Here is a 19833-nt window from a genome sequence, read left to right as displayed (position 1 = left end):
AACTAAGATCTCATATGTTGCATGGTGGGGCAAAAAATAAATAAAAAATAAAGTGGTTACTTTTATTCTACGTGAATTTTGGTGGTAGTGGTTTAGTCACCAAGTTGTATCCAACTCTTTGCAACCCCATGGACTTGTAGTCTGCCAGGCTCCTCTGCCCATGGGATTCTCCAGGCAGGAATACTCGAGTGGGTTGCCATGCCTTTCTCCAGGGGATCTTCTCAGCTTAGGGATCAAACCCCCATCTCCTGCGTTGCAGGCAGAGTCTTACACTGACTGAGCCATACATGAATTTTGCCTTAATTAAAAAGAAAAAAAACCCTCTAATCTGGCCCTTAACAGTCCTCAGGCATAAAAATGAATGCTTTTGAGTCAGTTCTAATGAGGTGAATGAACCTAGAGCCTATTATACAGAGTGAAGTAAGTCAGGAAAAAGAAAACCAAATATCATGTATTAACACATATACATGGAACCTAGAAAGATGGTACTGATGAACCTACTTGCAGGGCAGCAGTGGAGACAGACAAGGAGAACAGGCTAGTGGACACAGAGGATGGGAAGGGGAAGGGGGATGAATGGAGAGACTGAAATGGAAACATATACACTACCATATATAAAATAGAGAGCTGGTGGGAATTTGACGTATGACTCAGGGAACTCAAACCAGGGCCCAGTGACAACCTAGAGGGGTGGGACAGGGTAGGAGGTGGGAGGGAGGTTCAAGAGGAAGGGGGCATATGTATATTTATGGCTGATTCATATACTGATATACAGCAGAAACCAACACAATACTGTAAAGCAATTATTCTTCAATTAAAAATAAATTAATTTTTAGAAAAAGCTCAGGGCAGCATATAAATGTGCTATTTGTTCCCTGTCTGAGCTCGAGTCTCTCCTTGGTTATCAAGGGCCAATTCTGGGCCAGGAGTGAAGGATGAGAACATGAAACAAGCTGCCTCAGACACCATCCCAGCTCACAGGAAAGCCGCAACCTCCTCCAGAAGGGGGAGAATAAACAAGCATAGGCTTTCTCCACAGCAGCTTAACTGCACGTGTCAAAGTCTTCAATGCACAGATCCTAAGGGCCACCAGTTTCACTTCTACAACTTGTTTTTTCCCTAGAGAAATAACAGCAAAAGCAAACAGATAAATGCCAATTCATATTCCTTGCGGCACGGCTCTCACAGCAAAAATTTGGAAACACCACATATATCCATTGCGTATGGGGTTTATTTAACAAATAGCACGGTAAAACCATATAAAGAAAAAAATGTCACCTTCAAAAAGAATGAGGTAGATTTGAGAAAATGACTAAAATTTTGTGGAAAAAGCAAATTGCAAAGCGGTATACGTAGCATCATCCTGAGTGTGTGTGAGTGAGTGTATGTGTGTGTGTGTTTATAAGTAAAAAAAAATTTGGAGGAATGAACTGCAAACCACATGGTGACTCCAGATATAGGCTTGGGTGAAGGGGGACTTTCATTTTTTTTCTATTTCTACATGTTTGTATTATGTCACTGACAACACTTTAGAACTCTATGAAGCAGACAAAGCCTTAACACATGCACAATTTAATTAGACAATATATGAATATCTGAGAGAGTCAAAGTAACAAAAGAAACAGTTGAAGACATGATGGAAGTGAGTTGTGAGGTGGGGGAGGCACTGACCTCCACTGGAAGAGTGGGTGGTAGGAAGGCTTAATCCAGGTACATGGGCTGTGTGGATCCAGGGTTTCTTTTTTATTACTTACTTATTTGGCTGCACCGGGTCTTATCTGCAGCACGTGGGATCTTTGATATTCATTGTGGCATGGGGGATCTCTAGTTACAGCACATGAATTCTTAAATCTCAGCATGCTAGATATAGTTTCCTGACCAGGAACTGAACTCAGGCCCCCGGCTTTGGGAGTCTTAGCCACTGGACACCGGAGAAGCTCCTGCAGTTGGTTTTTCATAATGGAGACCTTAATGTAAACAGGCCTCAGGATGTCACATTGGTGTACCAATTGGCTGGAACCAAGTCCACGTGCTGGCTGAGGGCCTGTCTGGTTCTCTGTCACTTGAGAAATCTTATGCCACTGAGAAGCAGCCCCCAAAATTCCCTTGAGAAGGGAGTTCTAAAGTTGTTAGGAATGCCATACTGATGTCCTTTGTGGGGAAATGTCTCTCATCTCTGGAGATAGAATTAAATGTAGAGAAGATGAAGTCAGCTGGACCTGTGCTGTTAACGTTTGTGATAAAAGATTTTTTTTTTAAAGGACTGAGTCATGTTTATGAGAATTTAACATATCAGAGTCTCTGATATGTTAACAAACAGATTAATTTGTGATTCTAATTTACAGTCTGTAGTTGATTTAGACTTGTGATTTCAAATTCAAATTGTATTAGGTTCATAAACAATATTAGAACACTTAAGAGAACTTAAGACTTGCCACATTTATGTGTGGCTTATTGCCATATTTATGTCTAGTTTATTAGATTTATGAGAATTACTTAAGTACTGATGAAGGATTTATTTGTTAATCAGACTACTAAAGAACTTAAAGATGAAACTGAATATATTCCAATTCTAAATGCAGTTTACAAGGCTTAAAAGGAGATAATAACAAAATTTGTGAGACCAAACACTAATCAGAGCCCCTCTTATAGGCAATTGCAAAAACATGCTAGATTTTCAGAGTTAGGATTCAGGTGAACTGATATCTCAAAAGAAGAAATACGGTTTATCACTTTAATAAATGAATATTAATTTTAACACCAAATATCCTTTCTGGGTTCGCCAAGTCATCATTTGCAATATCATAAAACTCATTATCGATGAATCATTTGCATTGTTAACCAGAGACACACTTTACTTCACAGTTAAAGAAAAAAAATTACTACAGAGTCACCCCCAGTCTAATGGGGGAGACAGTTCTATAAGCAAATAAAAAGCAAAGGACAAACACAGTTTGAAAGGAGGCCAGCTCTGCCTGGGCCAGGGGAGCTGTCGGCAAAGGGTCGAGAAAAGAGACACGAGAGAGAGGCCTGCCCTTCCTGCCTCAGGCGGCTGTGTCATTACTCGCAGCTGAAAAGCATGTCATTGCTACAGATAACCGCTAGGCACACAGACGGGGATCGTGGCAGAAGTGTTTGCGTGGCTAGTGCGTGAGATGCGAATCCCCTGCAGCAGGGGCTGAACTGGCAATGAGCAGTCCCTGGTGGGTTCTCAGCAGGGGAGCAACACAATCGGATTTTGCATTTGGCTCAAAGATCAAGCTCAAAATGCTGTGGAGAGGGACTGCCTTGGTGATAGTGGTTAAGACTCTGCACTTCCAAAGCAGGGAGTGATCCCTGGTCAGGGAACTAAGATCCCACATGTCACATGGCCAAAAAAATAAATTAAAAAAGATCTTAAAAAAAAAAAGTTGTGGAGGAAAACCATATGATGCTGTTGGCCACACATGTGTATTTAATACAACAGCAAATATTCTGGAACCAAATGCTCCAAATTGACTAAAAGACTAGGATTGGAAATGGTGGCCAAAGGAGACTAGCTTCCAATTAAAATGTATTAAAGCAGTTTAAAAAAATCAACAGATGCGTGGATAAACAGAATGTATATTCATGCAATGGAATCTTAAACAGATATAAAAAGGAATGGAATACTGATTCATGCTACAACATGGAAGAATTTGGAAAATATTATGCTAAGTGAAAGAAGCCAGACACAAAAGCCACATATTGTATGACTCCATTGACATGAGATGTCCAGAACAGGCAAATCTACAAAGATAGAAAGTAGATGAGAGGCTACCAGAGGTTGAGGGGAGGGAGAGTGAGGAGTTCATTACTTCAGGTTTTCTGGTTGGGCGATGCAAGTGTTCTGCAAATGGTGGTGATGATTGCTTAACATTGTGAATGTAATTAATGCCAGGAAATTGTATGTGTAAAAGTAGTTCAGGAGCTTCTCTGGTGGTCCAGTGGTTAAGATTCCATGCTTCCACTGCAGGGGGCGAGGGTGTGATTCGTGGTTGGAGAAGTTCCACATGCCGCGCAGTGTGGCCAAAAATAAATAACTAAAAGAAAAAGTAGTTCGGTGCCATGAAGGGTGGGTTGAAGAGCAAAACTGCAGGTGGGGCAGGAGAGATCCAACAGGAGGCTATTGCAGTGGCTCAAGCAGGAGAGGAAGGGCAGAGGCAGCGGTTATCTGGGGGCAAAGGCACTGGACTTTTGGACAGTTTGGCAGGGGAGGCCCATGGGACCGGCAGGTGGAACCCCCTCCAGCAGTGCCCCCTCAGCAAACACAGCAAACACTGAGAGTAAGATGGTCTGGCTTCAAGCGCTGGGTGTGCTCCTGCCCGGCTGGAGAACATCACCAACAGCACCTGCATCCCCTCATGCCGCAGCTAAGGAACGGCCAGAGGAGGATAAGGCTGAGAAGAATCTGAGCGGGAACAGACAGCACGGGGTGGAGAACCAGGGGCACATGGTGTCAGAGGAGCCAAGGGGAGTGAAGGGTGTTGGAAGCCACTGGGCGGCCAAGCGAGGTAAGGACTGCGGCTAGCTAACACAGCCCTGTGGATGCCACGGGCCACCCGGAGGAGGGAAGTTCCTGTGTCCAGAAATTCAATGTAACTTCTTCCTAACCTTCCTCTCCACCTGGACTCGTCCAACCCACCTCACCTCTCCCCACCCCACCCCCCACACCCAGTCAAGCCCTTACAATCTTGTGGATGAAACTGACACTGCCCTCTGTCTCTAGGACCAGGAATTACAAAAGGACACACATCTGCGAGCATCTGCCCTGGGCTGGGGACTGTGCTCTGGATCTTCATAACAATCTCGTAAGGTGAGTAGCGTAGGTCAGATGGTGCGCCCCTCAAAATTCACTCCACCCAGAACCTCAGAATGTGACCTTACATGGAATCAGAGTCTCTGCAGGTCTAATTAGTTAAGATGAGGTCATACTGGCTTAGGGAGGACCCTAAACCCAACGACTGGTGTCTTTAGAGGAGAAAAGACCTTACAGAAAGATATGGAGGGAAAACACCACGTGAAGCAGAGGCTGGAGGGACATATCTACAGGTCAAGGGCCACCAAGGATGCCAGTGACTACTTGAAGTCAGGAGGGGAGCATGGGACAGATTCTCTCTCAGGGCCCCGAGGAGCTCCCTGCAGACACCCTGACTTCAGATGTCTGGCCTTGAGAACAATGAGAGAAAAATTTCTGTAATTTATGCCACCTAGTTGGGGGGTAATTTTTTTGTATATATATTTATTTATTTTACTGTGCTGAATCTTTTAGCTGCAGCATGTGGGATCTAGTTCCCTGACCAGGAATCAAATCCCAGGCCCCCTGCATTGGGAGCACAGAGTCTTAGTCACTGGATCACCAGGAAAGTCCCTGGAGGTAGTTCCTTACAGCATCCCAGGGAAACAAAGACGGTATGATTAGCATTTTTTTTTTTTTGCAGATGGTGAAAGTCACACAACTTCTCTGTGTCCCCCAGCTGGGTGAGTGTGAGTTGGCCTCCCCTCAGGCCAGTGTGCCTGGTAGCGTCAGTTGCTCAGTCGTGTCCCCAACTCTTTGCGACCCCATGGACTGTAGCCCGCCAGCTTATCCATGGAATTCTCCAGGCAAGAATACTGGAGTGGATAGCCATTCCCTTCTCCAGAGGGTCTTTCCAACCGAGGGATCGGACCCAGGTCTCCTGCATTGCAGGCAGATTCTTTACCATCTAAGCAACAAGGTTTCTGGCTTAAAGAGCCAAGAATTGTCCATGGGAAATTCACCAAAGTCATGTCACTCCCATGGGCCTTGAGGCAGGAAGACAAGCTCTCCTGGGACCCTTGCACCTTGCCCTACATTCCAGCACCAGCTTCTGTATCCCCAGACCAGCATGCCCCATTTTTTGTGGGTTACAGCAGCCCATTACTGTACATAAATGAGGAGGAGGTGACTCTGGCATGCCTACCCTGTGAAAGAGTCCCATATGATGATCAGGCAGTCAGGCCCTTTGTCGGCCGTGGCAACCCAGCGTCTGTCTTCGCTGATGCAGAGGCAGGAAATGACGTTGGGGTGGCCCTGTGGACATGGAGAGAAGATGCTCTGAGACATGGAGGGTGCGGCCCAGCCCTGGTACCAGCAGGAAAGGCGGGACCCCAGAGAGAGACGTTAGCTCCCTGTCCAGTCTCCACCTCTGAACATCCAACTCCTGCCCACTTTCCCAGTGTTACTCTACAGCCAGAGGTTTTCAAACTTTCCCTTGAAACGCTTGTGGGAGGGACTTCCCTGATGGTCCAGGAGCTGGACCATCTAATCCCCTTCTAATTCCGGGGATGTGGGTTCCATCCCTGGTCAAGGAGCTAAGATCCTACATGCCTCAGGGCTAAGAAACCAAAACATAAAACAGAAGCAATATTGCAACAAATTCAACAAAGACTTTTAAAATGGCCCACATTAAAAGTAAAAAAAAAGTATTAAAAAAAAACAAAACACTCACAGGACAAGCTACACGCCCCACAAGAACAGTGGCTTCCTAGGGGTCGAGGTATGTACCTGACTCTGAACCCTGGTTGAGAATAAATGTCTGGGTCCTCCCAGGTCCCACCTCCTTGGACCCCCCTGCTGGCCTCATCTCCCTTAAAACTGCTCACTCGGGTCCCTGAGCAGCTCTGGAGCCAAAGCCTCCTTGCTGGCCTCTGCTTTCACTTGTATCCTCCTACAATCCTCCCCACACAAAAAGGAATCTTCTGGAAACACAAACGAGAGATGGCAGCCAGGAAACAATCCCTATTGCCCTCTTTCCATGTCACCCCCTCGCTCACTCTGGCCTCTTCTCTGGGCCCTACACAAAAGGCCTGAAAATCTGGAGCTCTCTCTGTCGGGGATGCTCTTCCTCGCAAAACTGCCCCTTGTTGGCTCATGCTCAGCCTTCGGGTCTCAGCAAAAATAGCACTTTTCCATTCCCTGCCTACCAGTTCAGAGGAAGTCTTCTCAGACCTTGATTTTTCTCCTTTAGAGCAATTTCACATACCCATTCCAGCGATTATTATAATCTTTATTTTTATGCAATTTTATTTTTTATGTATTTCTTTGCCTGTGCCAGGTCTCTAGTTGCCGCTCGTGGGACCCTAGGTCTTCAGGGTGGTATGCTGGACCTTTTAGTTGTGGCATGGGAACTCTTAGTTGCAGCACACAGGATCTTCAGTTGTGGCATGCGGGAACTAATTCCCTGACCAGGGATCGAACCCAGGCCCCCAGCTTTGGGAGCACAAGAGTCTTAGCCACCAGACCACCAGGGGAAGTCCCTAATCTTTAGTTATATATTTATGTGTTCACTTGGTTAATGTCTGCCTCTCCATGGTGGGGGGAACTAGGTCTGTTTTGTTCATGACCTCATTTGAAACGTAGTGGTTATGACAAATACATATGGAAATGAATGAATGGCCAAGGCCCCGCCCAGCCATCCCCTCTGGGGAGGCTGGACGCCTGCCTGGCTGCTCCCTGCTTCTCAGCCCATCTGCCCCTCCTCCACATCCCTACCATCACACTGTCCCTTCTCCCTCTGCTGCGCTCGGCGCTGCACATTCAACTAAGCGCCAAGAAGGGCGTGCTGACTGTGTGTATTTCAGGACTTCTAGGAAGCAAATTCCTGAAGTTACACCCACGTGTCTTGGATCCCTGGCAGGATGCTGAGTACTGGCTGACCTCTTGGAAGAATACCTGGTGAAGCTTCTAGGCATTGACTGAGGAAGGTCCTTATTAAAATATAGGTCAACTGAAAGGGGTGAAGTGGAACTGTTTACCAGGTTAACTAGTAGAAATTCAGACACTGGAAAAACATTTGGACAGGTAAATGAAAACGAAAGGGGTAAAAAAAAAACATCCGGAACAGAGGAAGCAGAGCAGTGTGGGGACAGAAGGTGTGTGGGGCATTTAAGGAGGCACTTAGGGGGTGTAAATAAAAACAGATGCTGGAGGGAGGACAGGGAGGAGGACAACTGACCTACTTAATACTTTCAAGTTAGGAGACCTGAGCCTAAAACCCAGCTTCACCACCTGCTAGAGCAGCCTTGGGCCAGTCAGCTAAATTGACCTAAGCCTCAGTTTCCTCTCCTGTGAAATGGGGATATTAACACCCACTTTTCAACATGAGTAGGAGGATCAAAGCCCTGAGAGCCCTGGAAAGGAGGCTAAGGATTAACGAGGTCTGAATCCCCGCTGAAGAGCTTCCCTTTGCGTTCATCATTGTCCCGTGGAGACAACATGGTCTCTCCTGACCCCATTTTTACAGAAATGTAAAAAAATACAGATGCTTTAGACTCTAGTTACTATAAAATTAAAGTCAACTGCTATTTGTAAATTGATTCTGATTAGAATCAGAAAGACAACAAACAGCAAAAGTTGTTTGCAAACAGAATTCGCTCTGATTCAGAAGGGAGGAAGGAACACGTGACTGAGATAGAATGAGGTTGGTCTTAGAAATAAAAAACAAAGTGCTGCATTCAAGTTAACGACAACCTCTTTCACCAGAAGAGGGGCCTCCAAACCTGAAGATGGTACTGGTTATTCTTGAGGACGTTGTAGATGACCCCAGTGTGACCACTGGCGTAGAGAAGGACTCTCTGGTTTTCTCGAAGGTAGTAAACAGGAAGGGAACTGTTCCACCCGAATGACCAGGTCATGGTCTGTAAGACAAAGGTAAACCAGCAGGACACTATGGTGTGTGAGCCCAGAGCTGGGCTGCAGGGCGATCCTAGCACGAGTCCTGGAGGAAAAGGGTTCACATTGTTAGGGGAAGCACACTGATTGAAACCGCCCACCCTGGCCAGGCACCATAGTAACCATCTGCATGAGTTGTTTTATGACAGGAGATCCTGATAAGGAATACAGAACTAATAAGCCACCACCAACCGGAAGAGTTCGGGAAAGGTCTAAAGGAGACACCGCGTGTCCGTCCACTTCCCAGAATCCCTCTCGCTAGCATCCATCTTGGCTGAGCGATGCGTGCACCACCAGGAAAGACTGAATTAGAGTGATTGGCCAAAGACCACCTGGAAACTAATCCCATCACCATAAAACCTGAGACTGCGAGCCACGCAGCAGAGCAGTTCTCCTGGGTTCCCTTACCCTACTGCTCTCCACCCAGGTGCCCTTTCCCAATAAAATCTCTTGCTTTGTCAGCACATGTGTCCCCTCGGACAATTCATTTCCGAGTGTTAGACAAGAGCCCAGTTTCAGGCCCTGGAAAGGGTTCCCCTTCCTGCAACAACATCATCAGCCAATAAAGAGACACCACCTTGGGACTTTCCTGGGGGTTCAGTGGCTAAGAATACACCTTTCAACACAGGCTATGTGGGTTCTATCCCAGGTCCAAGAACTAAGATCCCGTGTGCGTGGGGCAACTAAGCCCTCAGGCTGCAACTCAGATCCAAAACTGCCAAAAATATAAAACTGCCATCAAATAACAATTTTTTTAAAGAGAGAAACATCACCTTGAGAAGTCAAGAACATGCTACTACGTGGATGACCCCTAAGAATGTGATGCTAAGTGAAAGCAGTCAGATGCGAAGGACCACATAGTGTATGACCCCATCTATATGGAAATGTCCAGAATAGGCAAATCCATAGAGATGGAAAGTAGGTCAATGGTTTCCAGGGGCTGGGGGAGGAAGTGGGGAGTGACTGCTTACTGTGTATGGGTTCCTTTTGGGGTGACAGAAATGTTCTGAAATTAGATAGTGGCAAACGTTGCATAACCTTGTGAATGGGCTAAGAAACCAAACAATTGTACTTTCTTTTTTTTTTTGGCTGCATCAGTTCTAAGTTGCGGCATGCAGGGATCTTCGTTGGGTCATGAAGGATCATTCATTGCAGCACACAAACTCTCTAGTTGTAGCAATGAGGACCTAGCTGCTCTGAGACATGTGGGATCCTAGTTCCCCAACCAGGGATTAAAACCCGTGACCCCTGCATTGGCAGGTGGATTCTTAACTACCGGATCACCAGGGAAGACCCAATTGTACATTTTAAAAGGGTAAATTTTCATAGACATAGAAAACAAACTTATGGTTACACGAGGGGAAAGTGGGTTGGGAAGGAGGGATAAACTAGGAATTTGAGATTAAAATATACACACTACTATATATAAAACAGATAACTAACAAGGACCTACTGTATAGCACAGGGAACTATGCTCAATATCTTATAATAATCTATAAGGGAAAAGAATCTGAAAAAGATATACACACACACACATATATATACATACAAATATATATTATATATAACTGAATCACTTTGCTGTACACCTGAAACTAACATTGCAAATCAATTGCATTTCAACAAAAATAACTTTAAAAATTAAAAAAACTTAAAGGGTACACTTTACAGGGATGCGAAGAAACTGGGACCTTTATGCATCATGGGTGGGAGTGTGAAACGGTGAAGCTGTTGTGGAAAACAGTGTGGAAATTCCACAAAAAAACTGAAAATACAATCCCCATGTGATCCAGCCATTACACTTCTGGGTAGATTCCCAAAAGAACATCAATCAGAGTCTCAAAAAGATACGTGTACACCCATGTTCAGAGCGGCACGTTTTGCAATAGTCAAAAGGCAGAGGCAACCCCAGGGTCCATGGACATATGAACGGATAAACAATGTGTGAATATTATTCAGCCTCCAAAGGGACAGAGATTCTGACACATGCTCCAACATGGATGAGCCTTCAGGACATAATGTAAGTAAAATATGCCAGTCACAGAAAGACAAATATGAACTGAATGGTTCCACTTGTCTGAGGTACCGAGAATAGTCAAATTCATAGAGACAGAAAGTAGAAGGATGTTGGCAGGAACTGGGTGGGGGGTGGGGAGTTGGCAGCTGTAGGTACAGCGTGTGTTTCACTAGATGAAGAGAGTTATGGGGATGGCGATGATGACAGTTCCACAACTCTATGAATGTATTTACTGGGTTGGCCAAAAAGTTCTGTTGGGTTTTTCCATAACAGCTTATGAGGTTTTCCCTGGTGGCTCAGTTGGTAAACAATTCACCTGCAATGCAGGAGACCCACGTTCGATCCCTGGGTCAGGAAGATCCCCTGGAGGAGGAAATGGCAACCCACTGCAGTATTCTAGCCTGGAAAACCCCATGAACAGAAGAACCTGTGGGCTACAGTCCATGGGGTCACAAAGAGTCAGACACGACAGCAACTAAACCACCGCCACCTAACATGGTTTTTCCTTACAGAAAAACTAGAACAAACTTTTTGGCCAACCTAACAAAATCATTTTACATGTAAAAATGGTTATGATGATAAGTTTTATATTATGTACCTTTTAACACAATCTGATTAAAACTATGTATTTATTTATTTGGCTGCACCAGGTCTTAGCTGCAGCACGTGGTATCTTTAGTTGTGGCATGAGAACTCAGTTGTGACATGTGGGAACTAGCTCCCCAACTAGGAATAGAACTCGGGCCCCCTGCATTGGGAGTCTTAGCCACTGGCCCACCAGGGAAGTACCTTACCATAATCTTTTAAGAAACAGTTAAGAGGGTGGATTTTATGGTATGTGATTGATAATAACTCCATTTAGAAAGAAAAGCAAAGATGCAAGGGGCTTACACAGGTATGTTTACTGTGTAAGAATTCAGTGAGTTCTACACTTGTGTGTGCACTTTCTCTTTGTATATTTCAATAAAAATGTTTCCTTTAAAAATAAGGGAAAGCCTTCAACAGTAAATAGAAACAACTTCCTATTTACCTACTCCCCAGAACCTAGAACCCAGTTCAGTAATCAGTCATAAAGTGAGCACTGACTGTTGTGAAATTCAATTTACTGAGAGTATGTAGAATGGATAAGTTATAATAAAGTCACTAAGTAACTTCTTAAGAAAGGCAATTATTTAGCCTGAGTATTTGTTCCTTATTCATGATTCTCCCTGGAAGGACAAAGTATTCAATATAAAGAGATAAAATCCCCTTAGGAGGATTAAAAACCCCATGTTTCTAGTAACAAGTAAAATAAAACAAAGTTAAAATTTCCTGAAATGAAAAATAACAGGTACTATAAATCTGACTATTGTTTTCAATTCAATAGCAGTTTGTTTATGTATATTTTTGTTTTCAATGTCTCTTACAAAAATTACAGATCAACTGTGGTACATTCATACAATGGAGTATCATTCAGTGATAAAAAATAAATGAGGGGGGATTTCCCTGGTGGTCTAGTAGTTAAGACTTCACCTTCCAATACAGTGGGTGTGGGTTTGATCCCTGGACCCTCATGGCCAAAAAACCAAAACGCAAAACAGAAACAATACTGTAACAAACTCAGTAAAGACTTTAAAAATGGTTCACATCAAAAAAAAAAAAAGAAATCGATGAAGGAATTCTCTGGCAGTCCAATGGTTAGGACTTCCCACTCTCGCTGCCAAGGGCCCAGGTTTGATCCTTGGTCAGGGAACGAGGATCCCACAAGCCACAAGACATGGTTAAAAAATTAAGTAAAATTAAAATTTTAAAAATTAAAAAGAAATTGGCTAATAAGCCAGAAAAGACACAGAGGAAACTTAAAGGCATGCTAACTAAGTGAAAGAAGCCAATCTGAAAAGGCTATATGGTGTATGAGTCCAACTACATGACATTCTGGAAAAGGCAAAACTATGGAGACAATTTGAAGAAATTAATGGTTGCCAGTGGCTGGGGTGCTAGGGGAGAGGGGGAGATGAACAGGTGGGACACAGGAGATTTTTAGGGCAGTGAGACTACTCTGCATGAAACAGCAGTGGTAGATATGTACCATTACGTATTTGTCAAAGCCAGAGACTACACAGCACACAGTGAACCCAAAGGTACACTATGGACTTCAGGCAATACTTACGCTTCCCTATTGGCTCATCCACTGTGACAGGCGCACCGCACAAATGCAAGAATAACAGAGGAGACCGGGGTGGGGAGAAGGCACAGGGACTACACGGGATTCTCTGTTTTTCACTCCATTTTTCTATAACCTAAAACTGCCACCCCCCCCATACAGTCTATTTTAAAAATTAACCAAGGCTGATGTGGTAGAGTGTTTAAAATAATGGTTATGTAATTAGTTACCAAAAATCAGTGAATTATATTGGAGCACAGAGATGAAGTCTGGTGTATTTCCTTTCTGATATTTGAATGATACTTAAGGTTAAATGATGGACCATATATTTCTCCCAGGACAGACAGAGTGGGCAACGTGGCCAATTTCTCTCCTACACACTTCATTCTCCATTGTCTCCTCATTCCATCTGCTCATTTGCTGTAACTTATATTTAGATCTTTTATTGCATGGGTGTGAGTGGTAGAATTATGGAATCATAATTGTCTCAAGCTGCACCTTTTAGGAATGGAAATATTCCATATCTAGCTGGATCTTTTTTAAAATTAATTTATTTGGCTGTGCTGGGTCTTAGTTGCAGCACACAGGATCTTCACTGTAGCCTGTGGGGTCTAGTTCCCTGACCAGGGATCAAACCAGCGACCCCTGCATTGGGAGTGTGGAATCTTAACCACTGGACCATCAGGGAAGTCCCCCCTAGCTGCTTCTTAAAAGCTGATTTCTTCATGTGAGAGGGTTCTTTTGGAAACCTAGTAATTCTAAAAGGCCTTATAGTCATCCTGGAAATTTATGTTCCAATTTAACAAATTAGTTATAAAAAGAACACATTCTTAACTAGACTCCTGCCTCCAGGTAAAACAACTCTTCCAAGATCAAAACTAGATGGACCTCACTCAGTAGTCACAGAACTTCCTTGAGCAGCCTTACCATTAACCAAAATCACACAGGACTCATACTCATTGCGTTTTGCACTAGTTTTGACGTTTATGATAGATGATCATGGGGACAGTCACCTCTCATATTAATCTTCTAAAACGTGGTGATCTGGAAAACAAAACTTGATTGTCAAAGCCAGATTTCACTATATTCGATAGTCATATGATTCCTTCTCATAAACTCATGATACTTAGTATTTTGGGTGGAGATGGTATCCACAGCTATGCCTATTTACCAATGAGCATTTCAACTTATGACAGGCCTCTGGGATAAGGCAGGGGACCCCAAAGGAAAATGAGGGTGCTGTGGCACACAGATGGAGAAGTATACGCACTGAAGAGTTAGGGGAGACACACTGACTGAAGCCACCCACCCTGGCCAGGCAGCATAAGCAACCACTGCATGAATTATTTCACAACAGGAGGTCCCAATAAGGAACACGACCCTCCTTGCTGGCATCCATCTTGGCTGAGCAAGTGCCATCGGGAAGGACCCTGATTGGCCAGAGACAACCTGAACACTAATTCCACCACCATAAAACCTGAGACTGCGACCCATTGGCACAGCAGTTGTCCTGGGTTCTCTTACCCTCCTGCTCTCCACCTGGGCCCCCTTCCCAATAAAGCCTCTTGCTTTGTCAGCACGTGCACCTCCTCAGACAATTCATTTCCGAGTGTTAGACAAGAGCCCACTTTCGAGCCCTGGAGGAGGCCCCACTGCCTGCAACAGAAGCACCTTTGGTGAGAGCAAGAAATTAGAAACAGCGTAAATGGCCATCAACAGGGAAATAGCTGAATTTAAAATGAGGAAGTGGATACACATGCACTGATACAAAAAAAATCCTCTAAGAGATACTAAGTGCAAAAACATTTTACAGAGATGCAGAATATCTCACTGGTAAAAACAAAAACTGAAACACAAACGTGTGTGTGTGTGTGTGTGTGTGTGTGTACACTGTACACGTGTGTGCACGCGTTTCTGTGTGTATAGATACATATTTGTATATGTACCAGAAAAAGTCTGGAAAGATACATGGTTATACCAAACTGCAACAGTAATCATCTCAGGAAAATGGTTTTGGGTGAGAGTGTGTTAAAGAATAGGAATCTTCACCTTTTTTAAAGAAAAAAGAAATAAAGGGTGAATTTTTTTTTAAGAAAGATAAATACAGACTACTTATTTATTTATTTGGCTGCACCAGGTCTTAGTTGTGGCACACAAGATCTTTGAGCTTAGGATCTTCAGTTGCAGCATGTGGGATCTAGTTCCCTGACCAGGGATCGAACCCAGACACCTTGAATTAGGAGCACAAAGTCTTAGCCACTGAACCTCTGTGTGTGTGTGTGTGTGTGTGTGTGTGTATATATATATATATATATATATATATAAAATTTTAATAAAGAGCACTTATTCATTTTAACAAAAAGAAGAAACAATAAAAGCAAAAGGAAAGGAAAAAGAAAGCGCCCTCAGAGAGCTAAGCAAACTTGCAAAGGGGGACAGCCTCTGCAAGTCTGGTTCCACAGCAAGCCCAAGGCTAACAGGGGCCCAGACCTGCATGGTGGCTTTTGTCAAGTCCAGGGAGCGGGGGCCCTGGCACAAAGATCACTTGCTCTCATCAGTGATATCACCTGATTTCTGGTTAGTCGGCTAAATAAGACCAATGTCCTCATGGGCTCTAAAAAACTCAAAGTTATTCTTTCTTTCAGACCAAGCAACTGCAAGCTTGAAGCTTTAACTCCACTGCTCAAAGCCAGCCACATCTACAGAAAGGAGGCTGTCAATTTCTCCGCACTTCCCCTCGGCATCCTTCCATTACCACCACCACCACCACCCATTCATCATCTGGTTGTTAACACTTGTCAAGTGCTCACTCTGTGTTAGGAACTGCATTAAGTATACACACTCCATCACTTACAAATCTTCCAAAGGCACGGATCTACAGTGGAGAGGCAGGGGGAGGATGAATCCCAGGAAACAATTTTCAGAAAGTAGCAGATGGAGGAAGAAGGGGGAAAAGAAACCTCCTCTTCCTTCTCTTGGCAAATGATAATATTTTTATTCCTCGCAGATGGCGCCTCCCTGCAATGCTGTCAGTGGCAGCAAAGGCAGACTCCATTGGATCGAATGGTGCTTTTCCTGGTGGCTTTCACTTCTTCCAGACCTTTCGCTTATTGATCCATCTTGGGGTGGCTAGTTTTTAGGAAACTGCCATGGTTTGGGGAGCTGCTAAAAGGATCAAGCCAGTTACAGGAGAAGAGGTGAGGAGAGGAGGAGAAAAAGAAGAATTGGTGGCTGGATGAGAAGTACTAGAATATCAAAGAGAGAGAGTGGGAAGGGAGAGAAACAGAGAGAGGGGAGAGGAGAGAGGGGAGAGAGAGATTTTGAGTCTCCCGCAAGAAAACGACACCCTGGGCTTCCCTGGCGGTCCAGTGGTTAAGATTGCGTGCTTCCACTGCAGAGGGCATGGGTTCCATCCCTGGTCGAGGAACTCCCCACATGCCTCAAGGTGTGCCCCCCCAAAAAAAAAGAAAGAAAGAAAGAAAATAACACCCTATGCAACAGACAAACCGCTTGGGGAATTTCTTTGCCTGCAGAACAGCACCGCTATTGAATCCAGATGCAGCGCATTCTGTCACACACGTCCAGCCAGAGCTCTGAACCGAACTTTAAAAAGACCAAGTCTATGATTAGCTTAAAATGGATCTTTCTGGTGGCATTTTTTCCATAGGCAAAATACTCTCAAAGCACTGGGGGCCATTTGGCAGCTTGGATGGGAGGAGGGTTTGAGGAAGAATGGATACACGCATGTGTATGGCTGAGTCCCTTCGCTGTCCACCTGAAACTTTCACCACATTGTTAATCAGCTATACCCCAATACAAAAATAAAAAGTTTTAAAAAGTAAACACATAAATGGACGCCACACTTACCAAGGGGTACATGTTGGCACTCTCCCTCCTTTGGAACAAAATGTCCTCAGTGGCAGTGGAGACCAGCGATGCCTTGGTGATCCTTGCTTTGGGCTGTGACTCTTTTTCGCTTTTCTTGCTGATATATGATACACTCTTTTCTTTTCTCCTTTCCCTCTTTTCCTGCTCCAAGTCTCCCCTTTCTGGTTCCAAGTCTCTCCCTTCTTCTTCTTCCAATTCATCTTGGGGCCTCTGGTCGAGCTCGCCTGAAGGCTGCCTTTCCGGGAAACTAATCAGTGGTTCCCCAGAAGTGGTTACATCCAAATCCAGAAACTCTAATTGTGAGCCAGGGCTTCTTGGAAGCTCGAACGTTTCCAAAAACTCTGATTGTAATGAAAGCTTTGACTCGCTACCACTTTTCTTTAAAAAAAAAGAAATAAAAAGGAGACTGTGATGCCAAATCCAGTACACGCCGCTACTCGCCCTCATTTAGTCTCCTTTCTTTTCCTAATCAGCAGCCAGTCTTAGTGTTAGCCTCACATCAGAACTATGAACTGCTTTAAAAGAGAGCCTGGGATGTTTTGTATTCAAATAACAGGAATCGTGGGTGTGTCAAATTTATTCTCAGCTTACTAGCAGACCCACAACAGCAAAATGATTCTTCTAAGTGGCCTCCAAAACCACCACAAAGTCACAGAGAGTCACTTCTCCTTGGGGCTTCCCAAGTGGCTTAGTGGGTAAAGAATCCACCTGCAATGCAGGAGATGCAGGAGACTCAGGTTTGATCCCTAAGTTGGGAAGATCCCATGGAGTAAGGCATGGCAACCCACTCCAGTATTCTTGGTGGGAAAGTCCATGGACAGAGGAGCCTGGTGAGCTACAGTCCACAGGGTCCCAGAGAGTCAGACACGACTGAAGCAACTGAGCACCCAGGCGCACACTTCTTGGATCACAGCTGAGTTTTACAGGCTGACTCTGTTTAGATAAGCACACTCCAGCTAACCACTGTCCTTTAAGTCAGGTCTGGTACACACTTCCTCCAGGAAGATTTCCCTGATCATCCTCTAAGCTGGGTTGTCAGCCTTAATATAGATACATATCTCTTATGCATCTCTCAATCACTCCACTTAGTTCAGTTGTTTGTTTGTTTTAATATTTATTTGACTGTGCCAGGTCTTAGTTGCAGTATATGGGATCTAATTCCCTGACCAGGGATCCAACCCAGGCTCCCTGCTTTGGGAGCTCAGAATCTTAGCCACTGGACCACCAGGGAAGTCCCTTCACTCCACTTAGTTTTCTAACACTTGCTCTTTGGTTATGGGTCTGCCTCCCTACACACCCTAGAGCTCCTTAAGAGAATGGATTGTGTCTTATTTGGTTTTATATTCCCACAGCTGGGCAGGTAAGTGGGTAACAAGCATGCAATTATGATTAGGAATGAATGAACGAATGACAATTCCTACTTACTAGGGATATTTCTGACAAGACTGTCTGGGAATCAGGCTGCGTAAATCTCTCCAAACTGATAATGGACGTGGTGATTTCTTCGGGCTCCACTGTGCTTTCTTCCTGTGCTCCTGAGGCCTCCTCTTCCTCCTCCAGTGCTTCCGCAGTCTCTTCCCCCACTTCTTCTTTGACAGCCTCCTTCCCAAATCCTTCTACCACTTCCTCTCCCTTCCCTCCTTCTTCCTCCTCATGCTCCTCCACTCTCTCCTCCCCTTCCCCTTCTTCCTCCTCCTCTTCCTCTCCCTCCTCCTTCCCTTCCCTGTCCTCCTCCTCTTCTCTTATCTCCACCTCTCCTTCCTCCCCATTCTCTGCTTCCACCTCCTCCCCAAACTCCCTCCCTTCTTCTTCTCCTTCCTCCTCCTCCTCCTCCTCTGGAGACTCTATCCATGCTAATGTGTTAACTTCTTTTAATTCCTTTTGCACATTTTCTAGCCCTTCAAACTTTGGATATTCTTCTTCTTCATCATCCTCTTCTTGCATTTCTATTTCTCCATATTCTTCTGTTTCTTCTAGTGGGTTTTCCTCTGCATCTGACATTATTCTCTTTGGAGTTTTCTCTAAAGAAATTTTGAACATAATAGTCAGCAGGGCCCTTTCTGTCCCACTTGGATTTCCTGGTCCACAAACATATCAATGAAATGGGCAATGCCAGCTCGGTCCCTTTCCATGAGAATAAGAACACCAGACTTCTGGGAAAGCTTGTCCTAAATCTTTAAAAATACTGATGCCCAACACCCCTTCTCCCCCTACCCCCGGGGATTCATTGCTTTCTAGGAATAATTTTAGAGCCCTCTAACTCACTTTAAATATACTCATATTCCCACAGGCAGCAAAATGATAACCCAGGTATTTGGGACAATTCTAATCACATGAATCAAGGAAGAAGCAGGTAGTGGTTAAAAGTGTTGTCTTTTCAGTCAGCCTGTGCTGGCACTGAACCCCAGTTCTACCACTCAGTAGCTCTGTGACCTCGGGCAAGTCACTTTACCCCTCAGAGTCTAAATTTGCTCACTGGCAAAATGAAAATGATAACCCTACATTCTGGGGGTCTTGTGAAGATGACAAGATTGTAAAATGCTCAACAGAGTTGCAGCACAGAGTGCTTGAGAAATGGCAGCAGTCGTTTAGAAAGTTTAAAAGCCTTTTTACGTATTCTCTCGTTTATTCCTCATAGCAAACTTAAGAGGCGCTGAGAGGTGTAGTGACTTATTCAAGGTAAAACAGCAAGTAAGCAGCAAGGTGCGGGCGGGAGGGGTGGAGTGCGGGGAGCAGGTGTCTGGGCCCTTGGGGTCACAAAGCTCAGGCGCGGTGGAGGTCTCCCTGGACCTACCTCAGGCCGGGCCCAGGTGGGGTGAGCGCCCCCCGCCCCCCGAGAGGCACCAGGCCCCGCCTTGCCGGGGACGCCGCTCCTGACTCACAGAGCGCACCCACCCTGGTCCTCAAAGGCCGGGGTCGTCCCGCTGCGTGAAGCCCTCTTCCCACCTCCCGGCCTCCAGCTGCGGCCGCTTTCTCCACAGGCTCCCTAGTTACGGTTGCCAACCAAGCTCCGTCTCCATGGTAACCGCTGCCGCTGCAGGCGACGGGCCGTAAAGCGAGAAGGCCGGACCGAGA

General features: G+C 45.0%; 1 protein-coding gene across 3 annotated transcripts in view; it reads right to left on the bottom strand.

Moving 5' to 3' along the window:
* CFAP251 (cilia and flagella associated protein 251) overlaps positions 1-19757 on the bottom strand; it is a 74226-nt gene extending 54469 nt beyond the window's left edge. Inside the window, exons 1-5 of one of the 3 annotated variants that reach the window (XM_070385596.1) lie at positions 19654-19757; positions 18184-18779; positions 16738-17136; positions 8539-8676; positions 5961-6070 (exon numbers count right to left, since the gene is read on the bottom strand). In XM_070385596.1, coding sequence (XP_070241697.1) covers positions 5961-6070; positions 8539-8676; positions 16738-17136; positions 18184-18759 — 1223 coding nt within the window. In that variant the 5' untranslated portion in view covers positions 18760-18779; positions 19654-19757. Of the gene's footprint in view, positions 1-5960; positions 6071-8538; positions 8677-16737; positions 17137-18183; positions 18780-19552 lie in introns of all 3 variants that reach the window. The other 2 variants (XM_070385595.1, XM_070385597.1) reach the window with 2 other exon arrangements.
* Positions 19758-19833: the final 76 nt, after the last annotated feature.

This window comes from Bos mutus, chromosome 17 (genome assembly GCF_027580195.1).
Source record: "Bos mutus isolate GX-2022 chromosome 17, NWIPB_WYAK_1.1, whole genome shotgun sequence".
NCBI classification, from domain to species: Eukaryota; Metazoa; Chordata; class Mammalia; order Artiodactyla; family Bovidae; genus Bos; species Bos mutus.
Note: the sequence above shows the minus strand (reverse complement) of the source record. Positions and strands in the feature narration are given on the sequence as shown.